This window comes from Microtus pennsylvanicus, chromosome 5, assembly GCF_037038515.1.
Source record: "Microtus pennsylvanicus isolate mMicPen1 chromosome 5, mMicPen1.hap1, whole genome shotgun sequence".
NCBI lineage: Eukaryota > Metazoa > Chordata > Mammalia > Rodentia > Cricetidae > Microtus > Microtus pennsylvanicus.
This window is the reverse complement of record NC_134583.1, coordinates 73,392,813-73,417,460: the sequence shown is the minus strand read 5'-3', so window position 1 is coordinate 73,417,460 and position 24,648 is coordinate 73,392,813. Positions and strand designations below refer to the sequence as shown.

The following is a 24,648-nucleotide window of genomic DNA, read 5'->3' as shown; positions in this document are numbered from 1 at the left end:
CAAAAAAAAAAAATCCTCATATCCTCAGTAAAATCAGGCAACTGACTTAACCCTGTGTTAAGGCCAAATCCTGACAATACACCATCTTTGGGTTCATCCAACAGCCACATCACAGCCAAGAGCTGATGACTACCTGCCTCTAAGCCTGGGCAAGAGTGACAATGAGCACACAGGCCTGGCCCTATTCTGCCTACCTTCTCTCGAGGAGAGAGACACATGAAAAACAAAACAAAGTGTATCTCACAAATGCAAGACAAGAGTTTTATTGCTCAGAGTGACAGGAGCCTGAGCTGAGCCCTGGAAGAAAACACAGTAGGAAAGAAGCCAAGGAGGTCACCAAGCCCTGTTCATCTCCCAGCTGACGGCAGACACCTGTCTATGGGCGGTGAGCTAGCCAGACACCGGTAGTGTGCCATTCAGCAAGTATCCTCTATGCCCAAGGGCCCCAGGTTTCTGAGATCCTGACCTCCTAGAAGGGGATGCAAGAAAAAGGCAGATGGGGCAGAGAGATTATAAAAGGCAAGCCATGTGTGTGAGGCCGGAACTGAGCCCTCTGAGTGGATTTGGGATGTGGAAGAGGCCTCTCCTCTGTCGGCAGTACTCCCCAAGCTTCACAAAATGGTTTCACCTGCCCAGTGGCCCTCGAGTCCAAGTGCCGTGAAGGTGTCTCCGGGAACCAGCAGGAGTCAAGCAAGTCACTGAGACCTTTCACCTTGGGGGGACGGAGTCTTTTTTCATATACCTCACACCTGAGAAAATCACACATTGTTTGATTAATTAAATTGCCAGAATGAGGTAGATCACTCAGGTGGAAGCAGTGACCTCAAGGGGCATGTTTTAGAGATGTGCAGACTGCTATAAACTTTTATGGGAGGCAATTGCCGTGGCATTGGCTGGTGCTCATTGCCAATGGAGCCGCTTCCTTCTCGCTTCCCTTGGGTTTTCAAGCCTGTGCCTAAGTGATAATGAAAACTCTCCATCAATGGGCTTATCTGGGGTTCTTGTCGGTGGCATGATGCCAATGTAGTGGGTTTTATTAGATGGTAAGCAGTTTTAGAGGCATAGTGAAAATTACAGCATACATCCTTCCGGATAAGAGGTGTCGTGGGTGGCAGTTCCTGCTTCTTAGTTATGGAAGGGACAGCGAGATCTTGGTGCAACTCAGGGTGCAATATGTTGCCAACACAAAGCAGGCAGAGAAAGGATTGATAGGGTTACTCTCCCTCCAAACCAATATGGGAGAAGAGGGTGTCCCTACTCACCTCTGCCTATCTACTGACTTCTCCCTCTGGGTCACCATTCCTATTTTGCCCAACTTTAGCAGTATTTGTGTGAAGAGGGGGATTATTTGGTGCATGCTGTCTTGGCTCCCTGCTTGATTTGAGCTTCCCTAGCACTTTGAGTGTTGGGACAGCAGAGGGGAGATACAGCTGCTCTTTTCTAGCCGAGCTATAGACATGATTGCGGTGGTTTGTGCTAGATGGGGCCAAATGGACTGTGAACCAGGACAGTTTTGTCCCAGAAACAAATATGTGTCAGTGTTGTTCTAGTAGATGGGTGACAACCAGCTCTGGGGGAAAGGAAGGCCTGATTTACAAGACTTAGTTATTCTGGGTGCATTAAAACTTTCACCGTGGCTAAATTCAAGCTACCTGGGTGACATCTCTTGTCACAGGAGGGAGGAGTGGACCTCACCAACTCCCCCATAAGGTTGGCTGGACAGAGATAGGTACAAAGTCCAAACAAGTATCCTGAGGAGGCCCCACTGGAGCCCAGGTTCTTTTTCCCCAACAAGGTAGGAGCGAGTGCATCTCTCCCAGCAATGGGAAGATAGTAAAGCCTCCTTAGATGTTACAACTGTCTCCATGGAAACTCTGAAGCCTGGCAACACCAGGCCTGGTGGAGTTGTTTTCTAAATGAATTGCCAAGAGTTAATGATAGGCTCTCTTTTCAAATAGACAAGTAGACATCTCTCTGCCTTTAACTACCGGGGCTGCCTGGCAAGGAAAACCAATGGTCTTCGGCTTGGTCCCTGGTGGAGAGTTCCCTTTGTACTTGTGAGGCTAGGTTGTGTAAAGTTACAAGGAAGGAAAGATGCTTCTGACTTGATGGTGCTCCACCCTTCCCACCCAGGGAAGTCTCTTACAGCGCAAAGCAACAACTGTTCTGAGCATTCTCAAGTCAGTCTGTAATGATGAGACAGGAAGACACGTACATGGTGTGTGTGTGTGTGTGTGTGTGTGTGTGTGTGTGTGTGTGTGTGTACATGCACGCTGCTCTATGGTGGGGTTAGAGGTCAACTTCAGGTGTTGTTTCTCAGCTGCCATCTACATTGTTCTTTCTTTTTGAGGTCCATCACTGGCTTATAACTCACCAGTTCAGCTAAATCTTGGCTGACCAGTGAGCCCTGGGGAGCGACCTCTCTCGCTTCTCCAGCGCATGCCACCATGGCCAGTTTGCCTTCAGTGTGGATTCTTGGGGTCAGACTCGGGGCTTTATAGTAAGCACTTTACTGGCTAAGCTATCTTTCCAGTCCTTATCTTAGATTTTAATGAGACCAAGACAACGGTTCCCAACAGATCTGCATGTATATTACTAGAAGAGCATCCTGTACTAATTGCACTCTCTCATCAGTGCCACAAAGCACTTTTGTGGTGACCTTGGACCGTCCCTTCTTTCCCAGGACAGAATTGCAGAATGAGGGTAATGAACCACCAGGATAGTGGAACCCACTATCTGAAAACGAAGACTGCCTCCCTGTTCAGGTCAGCTCCTGGGCATCCACATCACAGGAGATGATGGGCAAGATGTCTAAGACAAGAGGGAGTCCTTCCTACCAGCTTAGATCCCATGTGGGGCAGTAGGACAGACCAGACACCTTCTTCATGCTTTACTGGGCTCTCAAAACTATGGCATGCAAATCAGAAGAAGGTGACTTCCTTCTCAGATTTCAGAGAATCTAGCGTTATCTATTACCCGTCTATTGAGACCACTTTCATGCTAAGATTGTCAATACACGCAAACATTAGTTTGTTTGATGGAAGAGGGGCAGAAGTTGAATCCAAATTCCCATTCCTACGACAACCGGTGGGCAGCAAACAGGTTGTTAAACCCTTTTCCATTGAGCACAGAGCCCAAGGGTGTTAGCCGAGCGTACTGTAGTTGGCACCAGCTGGATAATATTTGGGTTACAGCAGCCACCACTACCAAGTGGAAAAGGGTTGCCATATTAGTTATGGATCAGAAGGTCACAACCAACCTCACTTTCAGCATCACTGAAATGTCCCTTGGAGCATGGAACCCCATGACCAGTAGCTAGCAAACAGGTGTGTACCATACCCTACACCCGCCATCAACACTCTGTGTCCTTGACAGTGACTAGCCTACCATTCTTTGGGAGGCCTTTGGTGAGTCTAAATGCTCAAAATACACTCCCAGAAAGAAAGACCAGGCCTCGGCCCATGGCCATCCTTTGGTGATGGAACAGTCTGACATCTACCCTGGAAAAGCCAAGAAGCGGGCCCCGGAACTTGTTCAGACATCAACATCACTGCAATCACCCAGCAATGGCGGCAGTAAATGTCCACCCAGGAGACCAGCCCACCTCCCTTTGCTCTGTCCTCTCGTTCTGAACGCCCCGGCAGGAGAGCCGTCCTTCATTCCGACACCGGCAGAATGTTCTGGCTGTGAGAGTCACCTGTGAGACCAACGGAGCGGGAGCGGATGGAGTGTCTGTTGAAGATCCTGTTCAGAAGCTCCTTGCAGCTCCGACGGTATTGGTGTCGCAGTAAGGAGTACACGAAGGGGTCAGATGCGGCCTTGCTGTAGGCCAAGCACTTGGACAGCACGCCCCAGTGGGAGCCGATGGGTGCTGTGGAGAAGAGTTCCACCAGCCTGTGGAGAGATGGGAGTGTGTCACTGAGGGTGCTGTGGGCGTGTGTTAGGGGCATGGAACCGTGTCAGGTAACAAGGAAAGCAATGATTCCCAAGCGCTCTGTCAACTGTGCACACAGGTTACTGTAGTGAAGCTGGGAGACATGACCACCTCATATCCTCAAGCTCATAGGGGCATTCAACAATAAAGGAGGGATTTAAAGCCGTCGCCTCTGCTTCTGACCCCACAAGTCTTTATGCTCTGTAGGCCTGGCATGTCTTATCTGTAGAGTAAGGAAGTCAGATGGGCTTGTTTCTATGATCTTTTAATCCATGAGAGTCTGGTTTGGCTCTGCCTCAAATTCAGTTCCGCCTTCCTAAGGAGTCTATGTGGGAGGGAGGGCTGAGAAAAAAAAAAAAAAAACCTTGGCAAACATTCTGCAGAGCTCCAGCAGAACGTCTGCCAGTGAGGAAGAGCTATTCCTAGGACTGGGGTCCTGGTGGTCTCTGACAATAGCAGTAGTCAAGAGACCAGAAAGTGACCTTTGTCTCCTGAGGAGCGCAAGGGAGATACATCCTAAGTGTTCAAGAGTTCAGTTTTTCGCGTTCTTCTGATAGCCATGGAACTCACTGAGTGGTGCGAACTCCAGCCTTCAAGGGCGGTAAGAATTCCTCGGTCTCCACTCCTATCCCTAATTATGATTGCTCTCTCCCAAGGGTTTGCAGCCCCACTGGTCAGACTTGAGAAAGCATGTAGCATTAGCATAAGATCAAAAAGACCCACAACGCTTGGAGAGTTTGGAGACCCTACATCACTTCTCCTCCACCCACTGTCAAATGAGAAGGTTGAGATTCAGAAAGGAGAAGGGTCGTAGCAAGCCTAGTGCCTGTAACCAGCTAGGCTCTGGCAGCTGGCCACCACCTGGGACATCTTCTGGAGAGCAGGCAGTGATGGTTCTCAGCTTGGTGGGTCGCCTGGGAGAGGGCTCAGAGACAAGAAGGATAGAGCGTAACTCTGCTGCCAATTTAGTTTTCCTGGCTTGGTCTTTGGGTTGACATTGTGTGATGGGTCTTAGAGTCAGTGGGAAGAACGGACAGGTGCTTTATGCCACTCCCCACTGGAACGCTTTGTTTCGAATGGATCTCCAGTGAGTTCGTCATGAGACCACTGTCTCTGCCCCATCGTTCCTTCATCACCCTTTAGTCCTGGGGAGAACCAGGGATACCTTTCTCCCCATTTCACTGACAGATTGCATAAGGAGCTGAGGAACTGAAGATGTGAGCAGAAGGGAAATATTCGCTTTTTTTAAAAAAAAAATCTATGCTTTAGAAGTGATGAATCAAAAGAGACAAAAGCCCTAAATTGACAATGTCACACTTAATGAAATAGCCAAATGCTGGCTCACTGTTGCTGTGTGTCTATTGCTGCAAATAAAATGCCATGACTGAAAAGTAACTTGAGGAGGAAAGGGTGTATTTGGCTCACACTTCCATAGGGCTGTTCATCATCAAAGGAAGTCAGGATAGAAACTCAAACAAGGCAGAAACCTGGAGGCAGGAGCCGATGAAGAGGCCATGGAGGAGTGCTGCTTACTGGCTTGCTCCTCATGTCTTATAGAACCCAAGACCATCAGCCCAGAGATAGCATCACCCACAATGGGCTGGGCCCTCTCCCATCAATCACGAATTAACAGAACACCCTACAGGCTTGCCTACATCCTGATCTTATGGAGATATTGTCTTAATTGAGTCTCCCTCCTCTCACATGACTTTAGCTTGTGTCTAGTTGACATAAAACTATCCATCACACCATGTGATGCCCAATCATGTTTCCCAAATGACCTGTATTCTGTATATTGTTAAGGTTGATCCTATCATCGTGGATCGCCCCAAAGGATAGGTGTGTGTGTTCATGTGTATATGTAGATACACACATGAATGCGTGAATGCATTCATGGAAATCAAAGAACAACCTGGGTGTGTTCCTTCCTCAGACACCTTCCACATTTTATCTCGGATAGCAGGGTACATCCTTGGGCTGGAACTTCACCAGGTTGGATAGGTTATCTGGCCAACAGCTTTGCAAGGATCTGCCTGACTCCATCACACATTTTGTCCTGGCTGAGGTTACAGGCATCTGCTGCTCCACCTAGTCTTTGACATGGGTTCTGGGGATCTGAACTCTGGACTTATGCTTGCATGACAAACACATTGCTGTTTGAGCTATCCCTCCAGACTCCCCAAAAGAATTCTTTTAAATACTTGATTATCAAACCACCCAACAAGATCAAAAGTAGTGTTTGGAGGCTGTGTAGGGTAAAGTTATAGTGTTTACTTTCCCAAACTTTTATCTGAGGTCTGAACTCCCTCAGATAATTTCCAGCTTGTGCCAAGTCCTCGCTGTGTACACTCTCTTGTCTCACAATGACCCTGCAGAGAAGGGCTCATTCCCATCTTACAGATGAGGTCATTGAGGTCCAAAGAGATTGAGCAGCAAGTCAGGGTCTCCTGCCACAAAGTGAAAGTCCATCCTCAAAGCCTGGCTAGAGGCCACGCTGGACCCTGGAAGTCAACATTGTAGAGAGACAAGATGAGTTTTGGGGACTCTTTAATCCCCAAGAGGCTCTTTCCATGAAGTCATGATTCACTGTGCTAAACCATTGTCTCTTGTCCCTCCCCATAAAACCTGTGGCAAGTTCTAGCCTTTGACAGACCCCAGACAAAGAAGGGCTTCAAATGAACACAAACCAGATTTGGTTCCATGTAATTTTGGCCAAAGAGATATGAGGATGTCTTCCTGCTGTTTAAGCCTCTCAGTGTGGTACTCAGTTCGGGCAGTGCCGATACTCCAAAACACCCCGAAAGAACCCCACCGGAACGTGGATGTGCTGTTAGGTTGCTTGGTTGTTTTGAGGTCCCTGGCTGTAACAACACTGAAATGGAACCAGATCCCCACCCTATTCCCATAGAAGCCAAGGAGACACTGGGACTTCCACGGTTTGGCACCTCTGGAGCAGCATGGCCCCTGCCACTCCCCAGCTGACAGCCTTGTCCCTTAAGTACCATTCCTGCCACCTGCCCTCACCTTTCACTAAGCACAAGGGGTTTTCTGTATGCTTCCTGGGGTGTGAGGTGGAAAAACCTCTGCTTGCCCTAAGGCTCCAGCCATAGTGACACTTAGGTTTGTGTGCTCAAAATGCACGTAGAGAAGTCCTGCACACCCCCTGTTCCCCAATGATATCCCCTCGGGAGAGTCCACACCAGTCAGCAGCCTGGGGTATAGCAGGATGCATGAAGGGCAGGGTCTGCCTCTCCGAACACTTGAGGTCATTTTGAGAAGGCATTTGAGCCCTTTAGAGAAGTCTGAGCAGCGAAGTGACCTGTGTCTGTGTATGTACCCTGGGAATGACTGTGTATACTTGTCTTATCACATGTGTGTGTTGTAGTACTTGTGCATCATATGACTGTATGTGCTTCTTGTTGTGCATGCATGTGTGCCATGTGTTGTATGCACTGTGAGCATGTTTGCTCGTATGTGCATATGGTGTTATGTGCACGTGAGGACATGTGCCAAATGTATGTAAGTACATTGTGACACCTGAATGTAGGTGCATGTGCTCATGAGGTATGTGTATGTATGTTACACATGTGTACATTTGTGCTGTGTAAATGTATGCAGGTGCATCTTATGTGTGTGCGTGTGAGGGTCATGTGCATGTGTGCCTTGTGTTGTGCATATATGTGCATTGTGCATATATTTGCACATGTGTATGCATGTTTGCCACATGGGTGCATGAGTTCTGTACATGTATGCCCATGTGCACCATGTGTGGGTCAGGTGTATCTACATTAAATGTACCATGTGTGTTGTCTACATATATATGTATATATCTCATGTATGTTCATTGAGGAGTAAAAGTGCTTCAAGATTCAGAGCTTGCTGATAGAGAAGATGGACACAGAGAATCGTCTGACATAGGTGATATCCACAGATTATACCCCTGAATCCTGCATGCCTGTCCATGCCTCTGTGTATGTTGGACTTCTCTGAACTGTGACTCTCTTTGGTGTGGGCCCCTTCTGACGCTTGTTGGCAGCACACCGAAGTGACTGCCACAGAAAAGGGCTAAGGTGATAGGAAGCTGCCCGCCCTTGCCCTTACCCATAGGGGATCCTCACACTACCCACAGTCTGAGCCACCATGGTCCCTGGAGGAGAGGGTATACTTGTCTGAATTCTGAGGCATTCTTTGGATCCTGGAGGAAGTAATATCCAGACCTGTTCCCAGTGGGCGTCTCTGTGGAGAGAGGCTCAGGGTGAGAGGCACAGTGCTGCTGGACACCAGCTCTCAGTACCCTGGGACTCAGCACCTCCAGATCCCACCCTTGAATCATCTTCTCTAACACACAGAGACCTCATGCTTTCCGGTTCCAGACTGCCTCACGGGCTGCTGCACTGTTTCCAGTTCAACTGTGCACCTGACACTGTTGCTTTCAAATACTGAAAGCAAAGCCCCTTCTGCGTATGTCCTCGGACCATCACCGCTCCTCTCATGTTTGTTCTTTCTGTTTCTGTCCTTGTAGGTCTCTCTTTGTAACATTCTGCACACACACACAGAAATATAGACACAGAGAACAGACACAGAGACACAGACACAGAGACATAGACACACAGACACAGAGACAGGCAGACACAGACAGAGAGACACAGAAACATAGAGATACAGACACACACAGAGAGACACGCAGATAGAGACACACAAACACACACACACAAACACACATATACACACATACACACAGTGTATTGTATTAAAGTACAATTCAAGTAACAGAACACTGCTTAGGAAAACAGCCCAAAAGTCCTTGAGGCTTCTGGAGACTCAATCTGCATACGTTTGCATACGCAAAGACCTGCAAGCTCTAAGGGGATGCTTTAAGCTTTCATGAGACATTAGAGTGGAGGAGTCATTTATTAATAGACCGCTAACAGTTGGGAGCCACCTGCACATTAACCCCCCCCTCCCTCCATCATCCCATTACTCTGAAAAGCTGTAATAATGGGGCCATCAGATCCACAAATGCCTCCAAACCTGATCCTGATGATTTATGACAACGGTAATTATTTGTAAGTATAGATGGTGACACAAACAATAGGCTTACAATCACTTGAAGACATGCGAATGTTAATTCAGAAAACATTTCGCAAGAGCCTGTGGGTAGGAATGTGCAGTGGCCCTGGGCCCTGCCTGCTCACTCCAGGAAGAGTCTAAGTGACCCAGAGCTCAGGGGAGTAGCCTGACTGTGAAAGAGATAGGTCAGGCTTCCATAAGAACTCTCACAAAACAGAAAATGCAGACAATGCCTGAGCAACACCTACAGCCTGGTTTACACACACATACACACACACACACACACAATTTAAATTAGACAAATCTAAATTTTATTGTACTTACTATCCTACTAGGGACTTGCTTTGAGAAGAATTGATTGTATTTTTTAATCATATTAAATCTTGGACGTTATAAACCTGAAGTAGGTGCACCTTAATTTGGACAAGTCATATTTCAAGGGCTTCACAGCAGCCCATGTCTGGTGGCTGTCATACTGGAAAACGCCACTCTAGGTACCATCCATGCTGTTTCTTCTGCTTCTCTTCTTACCCCTCACACCCACACTTCACAAGCTTTGCCCATTAGCTTAGCCAGGAGGCTCCATTCTTTCTCTTAGCTCTGGATTCTGGGCCTGCCTGATGGAAGGGATCTGCCTAACTCCAGGCTCTATTTTCAGGCCAAGGTTCCTACCAGGGGACTCTTGGGGGTCTCTGCAATTCATCCTTATTCTTCAGGGGAACTTTTATAGTCGTCAAGAGAAGGTGCTGGAGACATGTGCGACAAAGTGATGGGGGGTGAACATGAGTGCTGTCATCAAAGATTTGCTTGGGGTGGTTCTGCATACACATGGAGAAGACACTGGGAAGACGTGATGGGGTGGTGTGGAGTCCCCTGACCCAGGTTCTATACTGGAGGAGGTGATGGGGTGGGGTGACATCCCCTGATCCAGGTTCTATGCTGGAGGTGATGGGATGGGGTGACATCCCCTGACACAGGTTCTACACTAGAGGAAGTGATGGGGTGGGGTGACATCCCCTGACACAGATTCTACACTAGAGGAGGTGATGGGGTGGGGTGGGGTAGAGTCCCCTGACACAGGCTCTATACTGGAGAAGGTGAGGCCTTTATTCCCATGGAAATGTTGCTTATCCTCATGCAAGATGCACAGTTTTGTTAATTTTTTTTAACCTCAATTACATTAACTCCTTAACTCCATTTGAATCTGCTAGCAATCTGACTGAAACATTGTCTGGGCACTATTAGAAGGAAATGGGCTATAATAAAAAAAAAGAGGTATATAGAGAGAAAGAGAGAGAGAGAAGAGGAAGAGGGAGGGAAGGAAGAAGGGAGGAAGGACGAGATAGAGATAAATCGATCAGTAGATAGATGGTAGACATATAGAAGATAGGTAGACAGACATATAGATGATAGATAGATAGATAGATAGATAGATAGATAGATAGATAGATAGAGAGACAGACAGACAGACAGACATATAAAAGATAGATAGATAGATAGATAGATAGATAGATAGATAGATAGATAGATAGACAAAGAGACAGACAGACATATAGAAGATAGAGATAGATAGATAGACAGATAGATAGATAGATAGATAGATAGATAGATAGATAGATAGATAGATAGATAGACAGAGAGACAGACAGACATATAGAAGATAGAGAGAGAGAGAGACAGACAGACATATAGAAGATAGAGAGAGAGACAGACAGACATATAGAAGATAGATAGATAGATAGATAGATAGACAGAGAGACAGACAGACATATAGAAGATAGATAGATAGATGGATAGATAGATAGATAGATAGATAGATAGATAGATAGATAGATAGATAGAACTAGGAAATGAGCTCAAGCCTGAGAAAAGCCTAGCTGCCAGCAGTGGGAGTCATATCACTTCTTCTCTGAGGATTCACGTTCACCTCCTCAGTCCCTTTTCTCTGAGGTCTAAGAGGAAGGGTCTCTGTATACTTTCTTGCTCACCTGCATTCTCTGGCTAGCTAGATCTCCTTCAGTCTCAGGGTGTCATGGGAAGGAAAGATAATGTCCCAAAAATCCATACAGGCATGTCTGTCTCACACACTCCAGTGCCCCCATCCTTTAACCTCAGGATTCCACAGTGTTTTCTGGAGGGCCAGAGAGGTGAGGACACTGGCCCAAACTTGTATAATAGGAGGGTAGAGCTGAGGAGGCCTCTCTGTCTCTCTATGTTAGGTCTATGCAGAGTCCTGAGCTAAGCCAGCTCTGGCTTCCTGGCTGGGGTATAGGTCTAGACCACAGCTTTTGTTTGTTTGTTTGGTTGGTTGGTTTGTTTTGTGTTTTTTTTTTCAGCCAGGGTAACTCTGGTCATAGGGAACACTTGGCAATATCTAGAAACTTGGTTATCAAGCTGGGGACATTGGTGGGAGGCTAGAGATGTTCCTGGTATCCAGCTGGTGGAACCAAGGAGCCCCTGATACATCTTATACTCCCCGGGCAGCCCCTCTTTGCCAAGAGTCATCTATGTGCAACGCAGCAATAGTACTGAGGCCTAGTGCGCAGTTCGAGAAGGAAAAACTGATGACTCTGCCCTGGTCCGTGGTCAGACCATCCAGAAACCCACATACAAGTCTCGTGTTCAAAGTGAGAGATGGGCTGAGTTGGGCTCCTTACGAGGAAACACATACTATGGAAGGCAGTGGGTGGCACTGTACTTAGGCCTGGGCTGTCTGCGGAAGAGAAGAGAGAGCTAGAGAGGCGATCAAGGCTCCCTAGCTGTCTGTCTTTTGTTCTTGTGGGCCCTGTGAGCAAAGGACCGTCTCCTGGATTGAAGAAATAACTGGAGGTCATGGTTGAAAAAGCAAGCAACCATGCTGTGGTCTGTGTGAGGACAAGTGGGGAGAGCAGAGAGGGCTGTCGCCGTTGGCTTGTCCTCACAGGGAACAGGAGGCTGGGTTACAGCAAAGGGGATGCCCATCTGCACTCCTGCAGTGGCACTAGCTGCTCTCTCTCTCTCTCTCTCTCTCTCTCTCTCTCTCTCTCTCTCTCTCTCTCTCTCTCTCTCCTCTCTCTCTCTCTCTTTCTCTCTCTCTCTTGCACACACACACACACACACACACACACACACACACACACACACGCACACTCATACACAGAGGAAACGATTTCCCAGACTCAATCAAAGCTCCCACCTCCATGTCTCAACAGAACCACTGTCCTTTGTGATCTCCCAACTGCACAGATCATAGAACTACTTAGCATACAAAGCTGCAGGATTCCACTCCCATCCCCACCAGTCCACAAAGGAGCTTGGGAGAGAGAGGAGACAATCTTTTCTTTCTTTCTTTCTTTCTATCTATCTATCTATCTATCTATCTATCTATCTATCTATCTATCTATCTATCTATCTATCTATTTCTCCTTTTTTATTTTTCTGACTGAAACTGGCAGGAGGAACTGTCACAGCTGGAGCAGGCTAGTCTGAGGAATGCAGGTCCCCGGTGCCAGTGAACTGCAGCCCCGCCTGGCTCTTGGCGCTTTGGGAAGGGAAATAACTGACAGTCACTGGCCTAACAGTACAGCAGCAGGAGAGGTGGCCTGCCTGGAAAAGCACTATCTACTTTTATGCAAGTGGCTGGTATCTCTGAAGTAGACCGCTCAGGGGCTGGCTACCCAGCCCAGTGGCAGTGGGACCCTGCACTGTGCAGTATTTCCCTCTGACCCTGTTTCTTCTGTTCAGCACATGGAGTGTGGGTGTGGGTGAAGAGTTAGCATGAGGTTTTCTGGAGATCAAATGAAGAGGTACTGAGTTTATCACATAAGAATCCAAGGCTGATTATGGAGCTCAATGCCAAGGTTTCCCCCAAACCCAATAGTTCCACCTTATGGAACAGCTGGCCCACTTCTGGGTATATGACCAAAAGAAATGAAATGCATTTACTGTGTGCTATGTTTATTGACACACTGTTACTAGCAGCTAAGGCAGAAGCCAACCTAGGGGCTGTAATGGTCACATAAAGAAAATGCGGAATAGATACACAAAAGGATATCATTTGGACAAATGGGTGAACCCAGAGGACACGGTGGAATAACTCAGACAGGGTGCCACCTATTCTCTCATAAAAAACATACCTTAACAAGCCCGTCAGAATATGCAGCACTGATGACCAGGAGCTGGGATGAAGGGGATGATGGAGGGAGAGTGGATAATGGGCATTAAAACAGACACATGTTCTCCCATTCCCCACCCTAGTGGGGGACTGCACGTCACACCAACCTGTAACATGTGTTATAAATAATAAGCAGAGAGGGGCTTGGAGGCTCCAAACACATGCAAACGGCAGGGAGGTGGAAAATAAACTCGCCCAATTTGATGAGCACATATTGTATATGAGCAGTTTAATCTTGCGTTGTGCCTTATAGGTTTGTGCAGTGATTATGGGATAATCAAAACTGTTAAAGCTGTTAAAGGAACAGGACATGCCAACTGCCCTAACTTCATTGGTACCCATGGACACATGTATTGGATCATCACAAGGTATCGGTAGCCAGTGCAAAAAAAATGTTAATTAAGGGCTAGAGAGATAACTCAGTGGCTACAAGCTCCAACTACTTAAGACCTGAGTTCAGTTCTCAGCAGCTCACAACTGCCTATAACAACTCCAGCTCCAGGGAATCAAAAACTCTCATTTGACCTCTACAGATGTCTGCACTCACCTGCACTCACCTGCACTCACATAGACACATCAGACACATGATTAAAAATAAAAATCAATCTTTAAAATGTTAGTTATTGATAAGGGAGAGTCAGAGGCTGAAGAGAAGCAGCTAAGTGTTCGTTCTCACTCTGCCATGCTCTCAGGAGATACACGTGGCCAGGAGGGCCCCACTCTGGCTCTCCAAGCCCTGGTCCCCATCCACAAGTCAGCTCACCTGGTAATCACGTAGGGAGCAAAGCACACGAGGAAGGTCCCTATGAAGGTGCTGATCTTTTTGGTGGCACGCTGTCGCCTTCGCTTCTGCTCCTCCAGACATCGTTCCCTCACACTGTATGGGACAGAGAGGAGAAGATAATTCGTGGGGTGGCCTGGCCAGGACACTGGGAGGTGCTACTCAAGAACACAAACAATGCATTCTAGGTGCGTGGTTATGAAGCCAGAGACCTGGGGCCTTGTCTTAAGCCCTTGGGTAAGGTGTGTGACAATGACAAGGTCATTATTTGCAGTGTGATATCACATACCACGTTTTACTGATGTGCTTTCTTATAGACAACGCAACATAATGTTAGCTGGATTGTTTGAAGGGTTTAATTCACAATGCACAACAGAGCTCTGTTTTCCTTTGTTTCTTCAATAAAACACCCTGACCAAAAGCAACTCAGGGAAGACACAGGGTTTATCTGGCTCACACTCCCATGATACAGCCTATTATTTGGTGGAAGGCAATAACTCAAGCAACTAGTCACATCACACCTACAATCCAGAGAAGAGAGAAGCAAATGAAACCATGCTGCCTGCTCGCTTATGCAACCGCCAGCTCCCTCCTGCCCCAAGTTCAGAACCCTCCGCAGGGGGAACGGTGCTACTCTTATGTTAAAGACTCATCAAGACGATCCCCCCACAGATAGGCCCATAATTCCTCAACTAAAATGCTCTTCCCAGGTAATTCTAGATGGTGGCGAGTTGACATTTAAAACCAGCGCTCACACATAAAGATACAGAAAAATGTATCCAGTGTGCAAACGAATAACACAATGAATACAAACAGAGAAGAACTCACGGGGTTACTGCTTATGTCACGCACTGACTTCCCTGCACAGTCCTGGAGGGCTACACCCCCTGCCTCCGGGGCTCATCTACTATGTGGTTAGTGCTAGCTGTCAAGCTGACAGAAGCTGGAACCACCTGAGAGATGGACCTCTGTGTTTACCTGGGGGAAATTATCTTGATTGCATCCATTGCCATAGGAAGACCCAGCTTAGTTGTGGTCATGTGCGGTTCCTGGCATGATTCCTCCTGGGACTAAGATGGGAGAAGCTAAGTCACAGCCAAGTCCTCTTGACATTGAGGATGTAGCTTAGACGATGGGGTCAAGAGCCACCGATGCCGCTAATCACACCCTGCTCCTGCTCCACTCTGCTCTAAGCCCTGCAGGAACTGATTCCTTTCCTCCAAGAGAAATCAGAGTATCACAGGCATGGGACACAGGAAAGCAGCTGTGCACACAGCCAGCTCCAGGCTCCTGACTCTGTCTTGTAGCATCCAGTATGGACACAGGTGAGCAGAGAGGGTGACTGGAGGCTGTGCTGCCCCGCAAGCCAACTTGGCAGAGCCTGGCTTGGGCTGCAGTGACTTGCTCCTGAAGACAGGCTGGCCTGCTCCATGAAAGCAAGCGGTAGAGAGGAAGTTCATAAGCTAGATTCAAGAATGATGTAAAAGCAAGTGCTACCCACTGCATCTAGGAGAGTGACCGTTTTAATCCTTTAAGTCTCTCCTCAATAGATTTCTTCTCATATGAACACTTTGGACGGACGAATCTGGAATCCTTCCTTGCAGGTCCCCTTTTGACCTTCTGCCTTTATATAAATTTATAGAATTAGGAACCAGATTGGGGCTTGGAATCAAAGTTCCCCACTGTCTGAAAATGTGTTCTTCACAACGAACGGTACTAATTACTTTGTAATAATTAACACTATTGCCGGGCAGTGGTGGCGCATGCCTTTAATCCCAGCACTTGACTCGGGAGACAGAGGTGGGTGGATCTCTGTGAATTTAAGGCCAGCCTGGTCTACAAAAGCTAGTTCCAGGACAGGCTCCAAAGCTACAGAGAAACCCTGTCTCAAAAAACCAAAACTAAAACAAACAAACAAACAAAAAAATAACAATAATAATGGTCTGAGTCTCTGCCACGTGTCATGCTAGGTTCTATGATGAGGTTTCACATGCCTTTGTTTAGTTGGTACAGTGTGTCTAGGAGCCAAGGACTATGTCGTTACAGTCTGCATATTTGAGAAGCAATTGAGACGCTAGAGAGGTAAGATATTTTCTCAGGATCACACAGCGTTCACAAGGCTCCTAAGCGGTAACTATGAAGTGGTCAGCGTTTGGTCAGGCAATGCCTCTGCCTCTGTTTAGTATTGAAAGTATTCCATCCTCAATGGTTTCCGTGGGGTGGTTTCCAAAGTGGATCCTATGTCTGAGTTCCCTTCTCCATCCCTGGCAAGTCAGGCTGGCAGATGATGGCAGGAACTGAATCTAGACCAGAGTCTGGAACCAAGCTCACCCCTCCCCCTACACAAACAGTCTACCTGTGTCGTCACAGGGGAAAGTCCCATGGATTGGCGTGGGGGTGGGGCGCGAGGTCACCGAATCCTGCTCAACTCAAATCCCAGGCCTTCTGACCACATGCGTGTTTCTGTATCATTTTCTGCTAAGGTTCACGGGTTCTTGTGACTTGCACAGCCTGTGGTTGGAGGTCTGGGTACAGGGACATGGCCAGTTTAGCTGTCTTGGTTTAAAACTCAAAGTCCCTCCATCTGGGAGTCTCAACCCAGGGCAAAGAAGACCAGCGGTGACCACAAATGCAGGAGGCTCAGGGTTACTCTTCACAGCTGAGCTCTGTCTGCTCCAGTGTTCACGGATTGCCACGGATGAATGGTGGGGTGCAGATTTGGGGTGTTAGCCGAGTACCCTGAACCATCACACAACTTTCTTCCATGACAACAAAGGACCATTCTGCCACTCAGTAAATAAGCATGCCAAATTCACACAAAGAACTCTGCGAGGGGGATAAGACCACCTACGTTCCCGTCCTCCTCAGTGTGTGACAGTGTTACAGCCCTCGGGTGCTGGAGAGTAAAAGCCCTCTTAGGTGCATTCCCTTAGAAGGGCCCTGCTCTCCTAACTGTGGCCTCAGGCAAATCACCAAGCCTCTGTGTGTGAGTCCCCACTTTTTAGAGGAGGCTTTTCACCACACCTAAAAGCAGACCTACGGTTCATTATGAGGATAGGCGTGGCTCACTGAGCAATAGGGCAGAGAGATGGGGAGCTTCCTTATGCTCCCCAGGAGTCAAGGTTCTGATGAGGGGCCACAGCCCCTCCCCTATCCATAGCAGACTCTCTCTCCTTCAAAGCATGGGGAACCTAATGTCTATAAAGGCATTGGGGGTCTGCAGAGAGACCCTTGCATGACTGAAGGAAGGAAGGGCTAGGACTGTCACGGGACTGTCTCTGTCACACCCCCAGGCTGCACAGATCCCCAGAGACCTGCTGCATTGCCCCTTTAAGGACAGGTTAAGCAGAAGACACTTTGCAGCTGTGTGTCTTCTTTGGCCTTCGCTTCTTGGCTAGTGGTTAGGTTTGAAGAGCCAAGGTTAGAACTTTAGATTCAAATCCAGACACTTAATTTGAGGTGGCTTTTGTACATCAGATGCCTCATCTCTAGAAAGAAGGGTGATGAGAGGACCTGCCTTTTACGGTCACACCGAGAGTGCCTGAGTTAAAATATGAAAAATACCAAGAACTGTGGCTGACCCTGTGAACACTTAGTGCGCGCTAACCAAACTATTCTCAACTCAATATACACTCACTGGGGAATTCTGTACTGTGTTCCACCTCTGCCTTGAACCTCCAAGCCACAGAATTTCCTTTCTGCAAAAGTCCTTCTTACGCTATGCTATGTCCACAGAAGAGGCAGCCGTGGCTAGGGACTGTGCCAGGGGTGCTGTGAATTAGCATCATGCAACTGAACATTGAGTCCTGATTTGACTCTGTAACCCATTTGGGGCTTACAGGGACATCACAGATTTTAATGTGACTTACCAGTAGAATGCAGAGAGTGTCTGCAGAGGGTACTCTGCCCCAGAATCATGTTATTAGGTTATCATGATAATAGAATATTATCACGCTGTTAGGACGGAACAGTAGACTCTCCAACATATGCCTACCCAAGCTTACAGATGGGGAAACTGAGGCTTACAGGAGTGAAGGACCTGCCTGTCCTGGGAGTCAGGTACAAGTGGGACTTCAGACACATGGGAATTGGCTACCAGCCCAGCGCTTTCAGCTAGGGGTGTGCCACTCCTTCCCTGAGCTATTGTAAAGGAAAGGGCTAAAGCCAGCTCTGCCCTTCCTCCGTGGGCTCTGCTGTTTCCTGGGTAACAGTACAGTGGTGGTAGGAGCACCCCCATCACTTAGGTGGGAGATGGCTCACGGGGCAGCTCACTAGGCTCTCCGAATGATAGGATCACAAAACCTCCTGTTGTCATTTTCCTCCCCATGGCTTTGCAACCCTGAGATCCTGAAAATCTTGTATGCCTATGGGCTGTCATTGTGCTATTCTCAGATGAGGACCCGAGTGGTTTAGGACATGCCCAAGAAACATCCTGGCAGTTTGGGACAGAACCAAGGCTCATCTCAGATCTCCTGACCTGACTCTAGAGTGTTCCCCTTACTCTCACTGCCACCCCTAGTCTGGTGGAGGCACCCAGAGTCCTTGGACTCCTGGGCAGAGTCTGTGGTGCAGAGAATATGAGGTACAAGGGGAGCCCCGATTGTGGTCTGAACATGTGTGCTAGCCTGGAGTTGGAGGAGGAGGGTATCACAAGGTTTGAGACCAAAGTGGACAGGCTCTCTGGCTTTTTGACATGTGAGGTCAAAGAGATGCATTCCGCAGGTTCCAGTAACAGCAACTCTGGACGGATCTAAACAGAAAGCGGGGAGATGGCCTCGGAAGTCTCTGAGATGGCTCTCTAGGTCCTCGATGATCTGAGATGTTCATTGTCCTTCCAGAGCCCACACCTGGAGCCCTCACAGCCTGGCCCCTATTGGTTTTCTGGCTTTTAAGCCATGAGACAAGACGGCTGATGGTAAGAAAGAGCCCTGAATTTGCAGTTAGGATGCTGATGTCCCCCTTGCAGATCTAGGAAGCATGATCCCTGCTCTAGGTCCTGGACATTAAAACTGAAGCTCACACAATCTGCTCTAGGGGAAAAAAAAAAACCTAATTTTCTATGGCACATAATCCTTGTGCAAATGCCTTGATTCAGGGTTAGGTCTAGGGTTAGGGTTAGTGTTAGGGCTAGGGCCTGGATTATGTTTAGATCTAGATCGAGAGTTTGGGCTAGGGTTAGGGTTAGACCTAGTGCTAGTGTTAGGGTTAAGGTTAGGGCTAGGTTTAGGGTTAGGATTAAGGCTAATTTTAGGTTTAGGGTTAGGGCTAGGGTTCTGGTCAGGGTTAGAATAGGGCGAGGGCTATGGCTAGATTTAGGTTTAGGGCTAGTGTTAGACACAGACCCCTGGTCCCCACCCAGTGGTGGACTACACTGTAGATGTACTCAATTTAAGGCCCGAGGAACATCACATGCATATGGAACGTGACTGTATGACTTGAGGTGTGCGCATGACCCAAGAGAGGCACCTGTGCTGCTGGGTAGAGTCAGGGATGGAGAAGTAATGCAAGTGGACCACTTAGAGTGTTCTCTAGCCCAGATGAGGCTAGCCTCAACGGAGTCTATAGATTCTAAATTTGAGCCCCAGTTTTAGGAAGTATATCTGCCAAGATAGGGGAATTAGAATGTATTCCATGGCCCCACCTATAAGCTAAAGTAGAACTTCTAAACATCTACACAGAGAGCTTGTGAGCCTCCATCTACCTGGTTGCTCCGTCTACAAATCTCAAGGACAGACTTGGGCGTGGCCCCGGGTGTATTCTACTTTCTAGAGTTCATCAAATGCCTTCCTTTTGGGATCTACTTCTGTCTCTGTAAAGTCAAGGGCCCAGTGCAGCTCTACCTCCTTGGTCAACCTCTGACATCCTGCAGAGCTAACATTCAGGCAGCCTCTGTGGTCATGGATCACAGCATGTTAAGGGCTTAGAGAGAGACCCTGGTAACACTGTGAGGAAGTCCTCACTCAGCTTTTAGGAGAGACTCTGTCACCAGCAGCTTAGCTCCAGGAGGTCATCTCCCTGGCATGGGTGAGCTTGATCTGGGCTAGAAAGAGGGCAGTGATGCTGGGCCACGGAGCCTGATCTGCTTGGCTGTACCCGGCAGCAGCAGAAGAGATCTAACCAGAGCCTGCGGAGAGCTTTGGCTGGGAGAGCTGAATAGCAGACACTGGGCAGGTGAAGATCTGAGTGTGGACCAAACACTGCAAGGTGAAACCCGCTTCCTAAATGTAGTAAATTGACCACAAAACAACAGAAATAGGAGATGCCATTCTGGGCCTCAGATTTAGAAAAGAGAGACTTCCTGCTGCTTAGGTAGTGATTGTGGCAAAGGAATGAAGCTTGCTACTCAGCATGCAGAAGAATAAACTGCCCCTTGTCGCTTCCTAACAAATGGTACCTGGGCTCCAGGCAGCCCAAAGCAGGTCTCCTTTAGCTAAATTCTGGGGTAAGTGGTGGATGACAGGTGGGATGACTTCCAGTGAGCTGAGACTTCACTTGCTCCTCTAGCTGTCCAGGAGACTGTCCTGGAACTGACACCCTAAAACCACATAGGTTCTTGGCACCAAAGGATGTCAGAGCCTGAAGTGGGGCAGGATTCTACCACAGCCTTCAGAGCTAAGACCAAAACTTCTCCACGGTGCCACCAAAGTAACGGTCACCCGATCAGCTGTCAGGGAAGTAAACTGTCTGTCGTGTTCTGAGGAATTCACCTCCCACACTCCTGCTTGAGACCCCTGGAATGGGCAGTTTGTGTTCACAAAGGAGCCAGCAGCTCTGTGACCTGATGAAGCTCCCTGGAGGGTCTAGAAGCAGGGCCTCCTCCAAATGGCTCGAAGCTCAGAGGAGGTCAAGGTTCTCTGCAAAACTGACAAAAGCCTGGATTCCAGCCCAGTGTCTGTCTTTGCTTATGAGACCCCCTACATACTGTCTGTTGTTTTGACCTAAAGTCAGGGAGACAGGTAAGAGAAGAGGAAGCCCCTGTCCCTCACTAGAGTGCAAAGTGGCCTCTACCCTCCTCTCTGGGGGATTAAGAGCAGAAATTGGGCTTTCCCTCACTCTAAGAGGACTGGCTCCTTTCCTGCTGGGTTTCCATTTCTCTTTTCCTCCACTGGGAGGCTCGGTGAACCGGCTTTCTAGGACTGGCTCAAGTCTGCAAGAGTTAACATTTCCATGCATCCTCGGGATGGAGCTGCCCCAGCCCCAGCCCTGGGGATGGCCCTTTCTAAAGTGAATGCTGATGAACAGGAACGTTTCTGCAAGTGTGGCTGCAGACCTCCCCCTGGAATGACTCCTAAGCTGCACAGACATGGGCAGGGAGGGCTGATGCAAACACATTCTGTCTGAGTTTCTGTGGGGAAGATTCTATGTAGGGAAGACTAAAGGAGCCTGTCCTCTAGAATGACTCTCAGAGGGGGACCGTCAGTAGACACACTCAGCCATGCCCTGCCAATGTGCAGGCATGCTGAAATTCAGCAGCTTCTTATTGCTCAAGGCAGGGAAGTCCCACAAGGGGCCTTTGCTCAGACTAACACGTTCTGTTTGTTTGCTGTGCCCTCTAGGGCAAATACACATTAGGGTCTGCACTCTTCCCTACCTACCCCAAGGTTTCCTGAATCCTGGACTTGGGCTCACACATAGAACCATAACATCTCACTACCAGTGCTCTCTGTATGCTATATCTTATGTGCCAAGTGGATGCCTAAGCTCTTATCCGGAGTCCCAGGCATCAGAGAGGAAGGCAGCTTTTAATGTAAATAAATCGGCAAAGACTACAGAAACACCCTCCCTCAATGCCCTAGTCTCAAAAGGAAAAGATGAGGTGAGCTCAGGACAGCCTGATTGACAGTTCTCTCCTTTTCTCCTGAAGGGACATTAAGAACCACAGAGGTCCCCAGCCAGTCCTTTCATTTGCTTCCTTCTATCTTCTCCCGAGAGGTAGTGGGTCAAGAGGAAGGGGGTGGGTGGACAGGCTTAGTTTCAGGAGTCTGAGGTAGAAATTCTTGAAGGGACCTTGAGGCGCCAAGTCCAGAACACACAGGACAGAGCCCCCTAGGGAGGCAAGACAACCCAGGCCCTCAGGACCCACCACAGGGAGAAAGTGCAATGGATTCTGTTTGGTGGGAACTCAGACACATACACAGGAGGAGGAGATCAAGTTAGCACCGCACCCAGACTGACAAGGATCCAGAGGAGTAACACCCGCAGTCTGAAGAGTTCTTAAGCATTGTCTAAGCCTACCATATGCCCTCTCAGGGCCATATCCAAACCCTTTCCTAGCTTAGCACAGTGAACAAAGCCCACTGCTCAGGATACATCTAAGGATAAGGAGGAATTTCTGGCTGAGAGTTCAGTCCGGTGCTTCAGAAAGTGAAGCTCTGGGTACCCTTTAAATAGCACCTGGCATTCCAGCCTTGCTTAATGCAGTGCGGTGGACAGGGGACTCTCCCAGGGCCCTACCTTGGGTACTGGGACCTACCCAACTCACTACAGTGTCCCTGAATCAGGCCTCTCACCTGGGGTGGATGTCCACCAAAAGCACGAGTGTCTGCATGGTGATCACGTCGATGCGCTTGCAGTGGAAGCGGGCCACCTTGAGCACCTTGAGGTACGTGAAGCAGAGTACGATGAAGGAGAGCAGAAAGCTGAGCGCATGGAAGGCGCTGGTGAAGATAGCAAAGCGCAGGCGCTCCTCGGGCCGCCGGCTGCACAACGTACACGAGGCATACAGCTGGTGGAAGCCCAGCCAGGACAGGGCGAGCGCAGTGGCCGGGAAGGTGAGCGCGTGCAGCCACGTGTAGGCCACCATGAACGCGGCATCGCGGAGGCGCATCTTGGCACGGTAGCTTAGCGGGAAGACCACAGCCACCCAGCGGTCGATGCTGAGTGCAGCCATGCTGAGCATTGAATTGGCGGCCAGGAAGGTGTCGAGGAAGGCAGCCAGGCGGCACAGGCGATCCCCGGCCGGTTGCCGCTGTGCCACGACGCCGGCCAGCGTGAGTGGCATGTTGACCACGGTGCACAGCAGGTTGCCACAAGTGAGGTTGAGGGTGAAGAGAGCGGGCGCCTGGCGGCGGATGTCAGCGCTGTGCAGGAGGCAGAGCAGCACCAGCCCGTTGGACAGCAGCGACACGCCGATAGTGCCCACCAACAGCCCCGCCAGGCCCGCGTCCCACGAGTTCATGGTGCGCGCCCGCAGCTGGCGCTCAGGGCCCGCAACCCTGCGCCGCCATGGCGCAGTCCGCTGCCGGCTCAGCCCCTTGGCGTCGCGGCGGCCCAGAGACCCCTGGTCCCCGTCGCCATGGCTACCCAAAGGGCGTCCAGCAACCCAGAACCCCGCTCCACCCCCTGGACAAGCACCTAAGGATGCAGTCACCCGGAGCCCCGCACCACCTCCCAGGCGAGCACCTGGGTGCGGAATCACTCGGACTCTGGGTCACCTCACCACCGGCGAGCACCTAGGAGAGCCGTCACCCCCAGCCCCGCACCACCTCTTGGCCAGTCGCCCGGTGCGACGCTGAACTCCTGTGGTACCCTGGAATCCTGGGTTGCAGGCGCCTGTGGTCACAGGCTTTGCCTCTGCCCGCACCCGCCCTCACCGGGTCCTTCTAAGCTCTGGCTCTGCTCCGCACACCCTCCTGCTTTGTGGCTTTCTCTCTGTCTCCCTCTCTCTGCCTCTGTGCTCAATCTCGTGTGCTCTCACTTTCTGCTCCCCCTCCCCCATCTGTCTCTCCCACCTCCAATTTTTTTCTCCCCTCTTGTTTCTCCTCCCTCCCTTTCTCCTTTCTCTCTTCTTTCTCTCAGGAAACTGGCTGCTTCTGCGAAGGAAATCCCACTGATTCTCTCTCTCTCTCTCTCTCTCTCTCTCTCTCTCTCTCTCTCTCTCTCTCTCACACACACACACACACACACACACACACACTCACCACATACACACATACACTTGGAAGGAAGGAGCCCTGCAGGCTCCCTTGCAGAGTGACTGGCTCCCTGTGGCTCCCCTCCTCCTCTTCCCTTCCATCCTCCCCTCTATGTGCAGGAGACAGGCTGAATCAAAAGAATCTAAGAAACAAGAAGGATGCCTGGGCACCCTCATGCCTCAGTGCCACTTGGTCCCTCTTAGATGACCAGACCTTGACCCAGCTCACCTGTCCCATAGCTGCCCAGCCTCGGGGCTCGCTGCTGCTATCTAATAGGAAATGGGGAGCTTGGTTAGGCTTCTGCTAGAATGGAGTGTAATTCACAGCTCTCTCTTGCATTAGGACCAAATATCTCCTGAGATCTCCCCTGCATCTGTCCACAGGCAGCTGCTGCCCTACTGGGCATTGAGTCCCCAGGGCTTCATCCCATCACTCTGTAGTAATTCAGTTGCATTCTCAGACTTGGTGGAAGGACACTCAAGGCTCACTGGGACATCCCTTAGGCAAACCTTCAGTCAAAAGAACACTTTATCTGTCCATAGTTACCAGAAGCAGCTCTGGTGTGGCTGGTATTGGGTACATGTGGTGTCCAGTGCTTGCTGTTGGATTTCCATTCTGGGTCTGGTGAGAAGCAAGTTATTGCTGATGAGAAATCAGTGATGCTTATTAGGCATGTGGGAGAACTGTCCAGAGAATGGGAGGACAGGGCATGGCATTATTTGATCCAGATCATGGGAACTCGGGATATAAAGGGTCTCAGTCTCCCCCACCCTCCCCCGATCCTTAGATAAACCAG

The 24,648-nt window shown here is 49.2% G+C and overlaps 1 protein-coding gene across 1 annotated transcript; it reads right to left on the bottom strand.

Moving 5' to 3' along the window:
- Positions 1 to 236: 236 nt before the first annotated feature.
- On the bottom strand, positions 237 to 23,605 carry Gpr26 (G protein-coupled receptor 26). The gene is made up of 3 exons (XM_075972537.1): positions 22,449 to 23,605; positions 13,921 to 14,034; positions 237 to 3,894 (listed from the first exon to the last, which is right to left on the bottom strand). The coding sequence occupies exons 1-3, from the start codon at positions 23,114 to 23,116 to the stop codon at positions 3,657 to 3,659; spliced, it is 1,020 nt and encodes a 339-aa protein (XP_075828652.1). The 5' UTR covers positions 23,117 to 23,605; the 3' UTR covers positions 237 to 3,656.
- Positions 23,606 to 24,648: the final 1,043 nt, after the last annotated feature.

Coding starts and splice junctions, on each gene's coding strand:
- Gpr26 (XM_075972537.1), bottom strand. CDS start 23,116: ATGAACTCGTGGGACGCGGGCCTGGCGGGGCTGTTGGTGGGCACTATC. Junction 14,035..22,448: donor TTGGTGGACATCCACCCCAG/GTGAGAGGCCTG, acceptor TGTCCCATACAG/TGTGAGGGAACGATGTCTGG. Junction 3,895..13,920: donor GCTCCCTACGTGATTACCAG/GTGAGCTGACTT, acceptor ATCTCTCCACAG/GCTGGTGGAACTCTTCTCCA.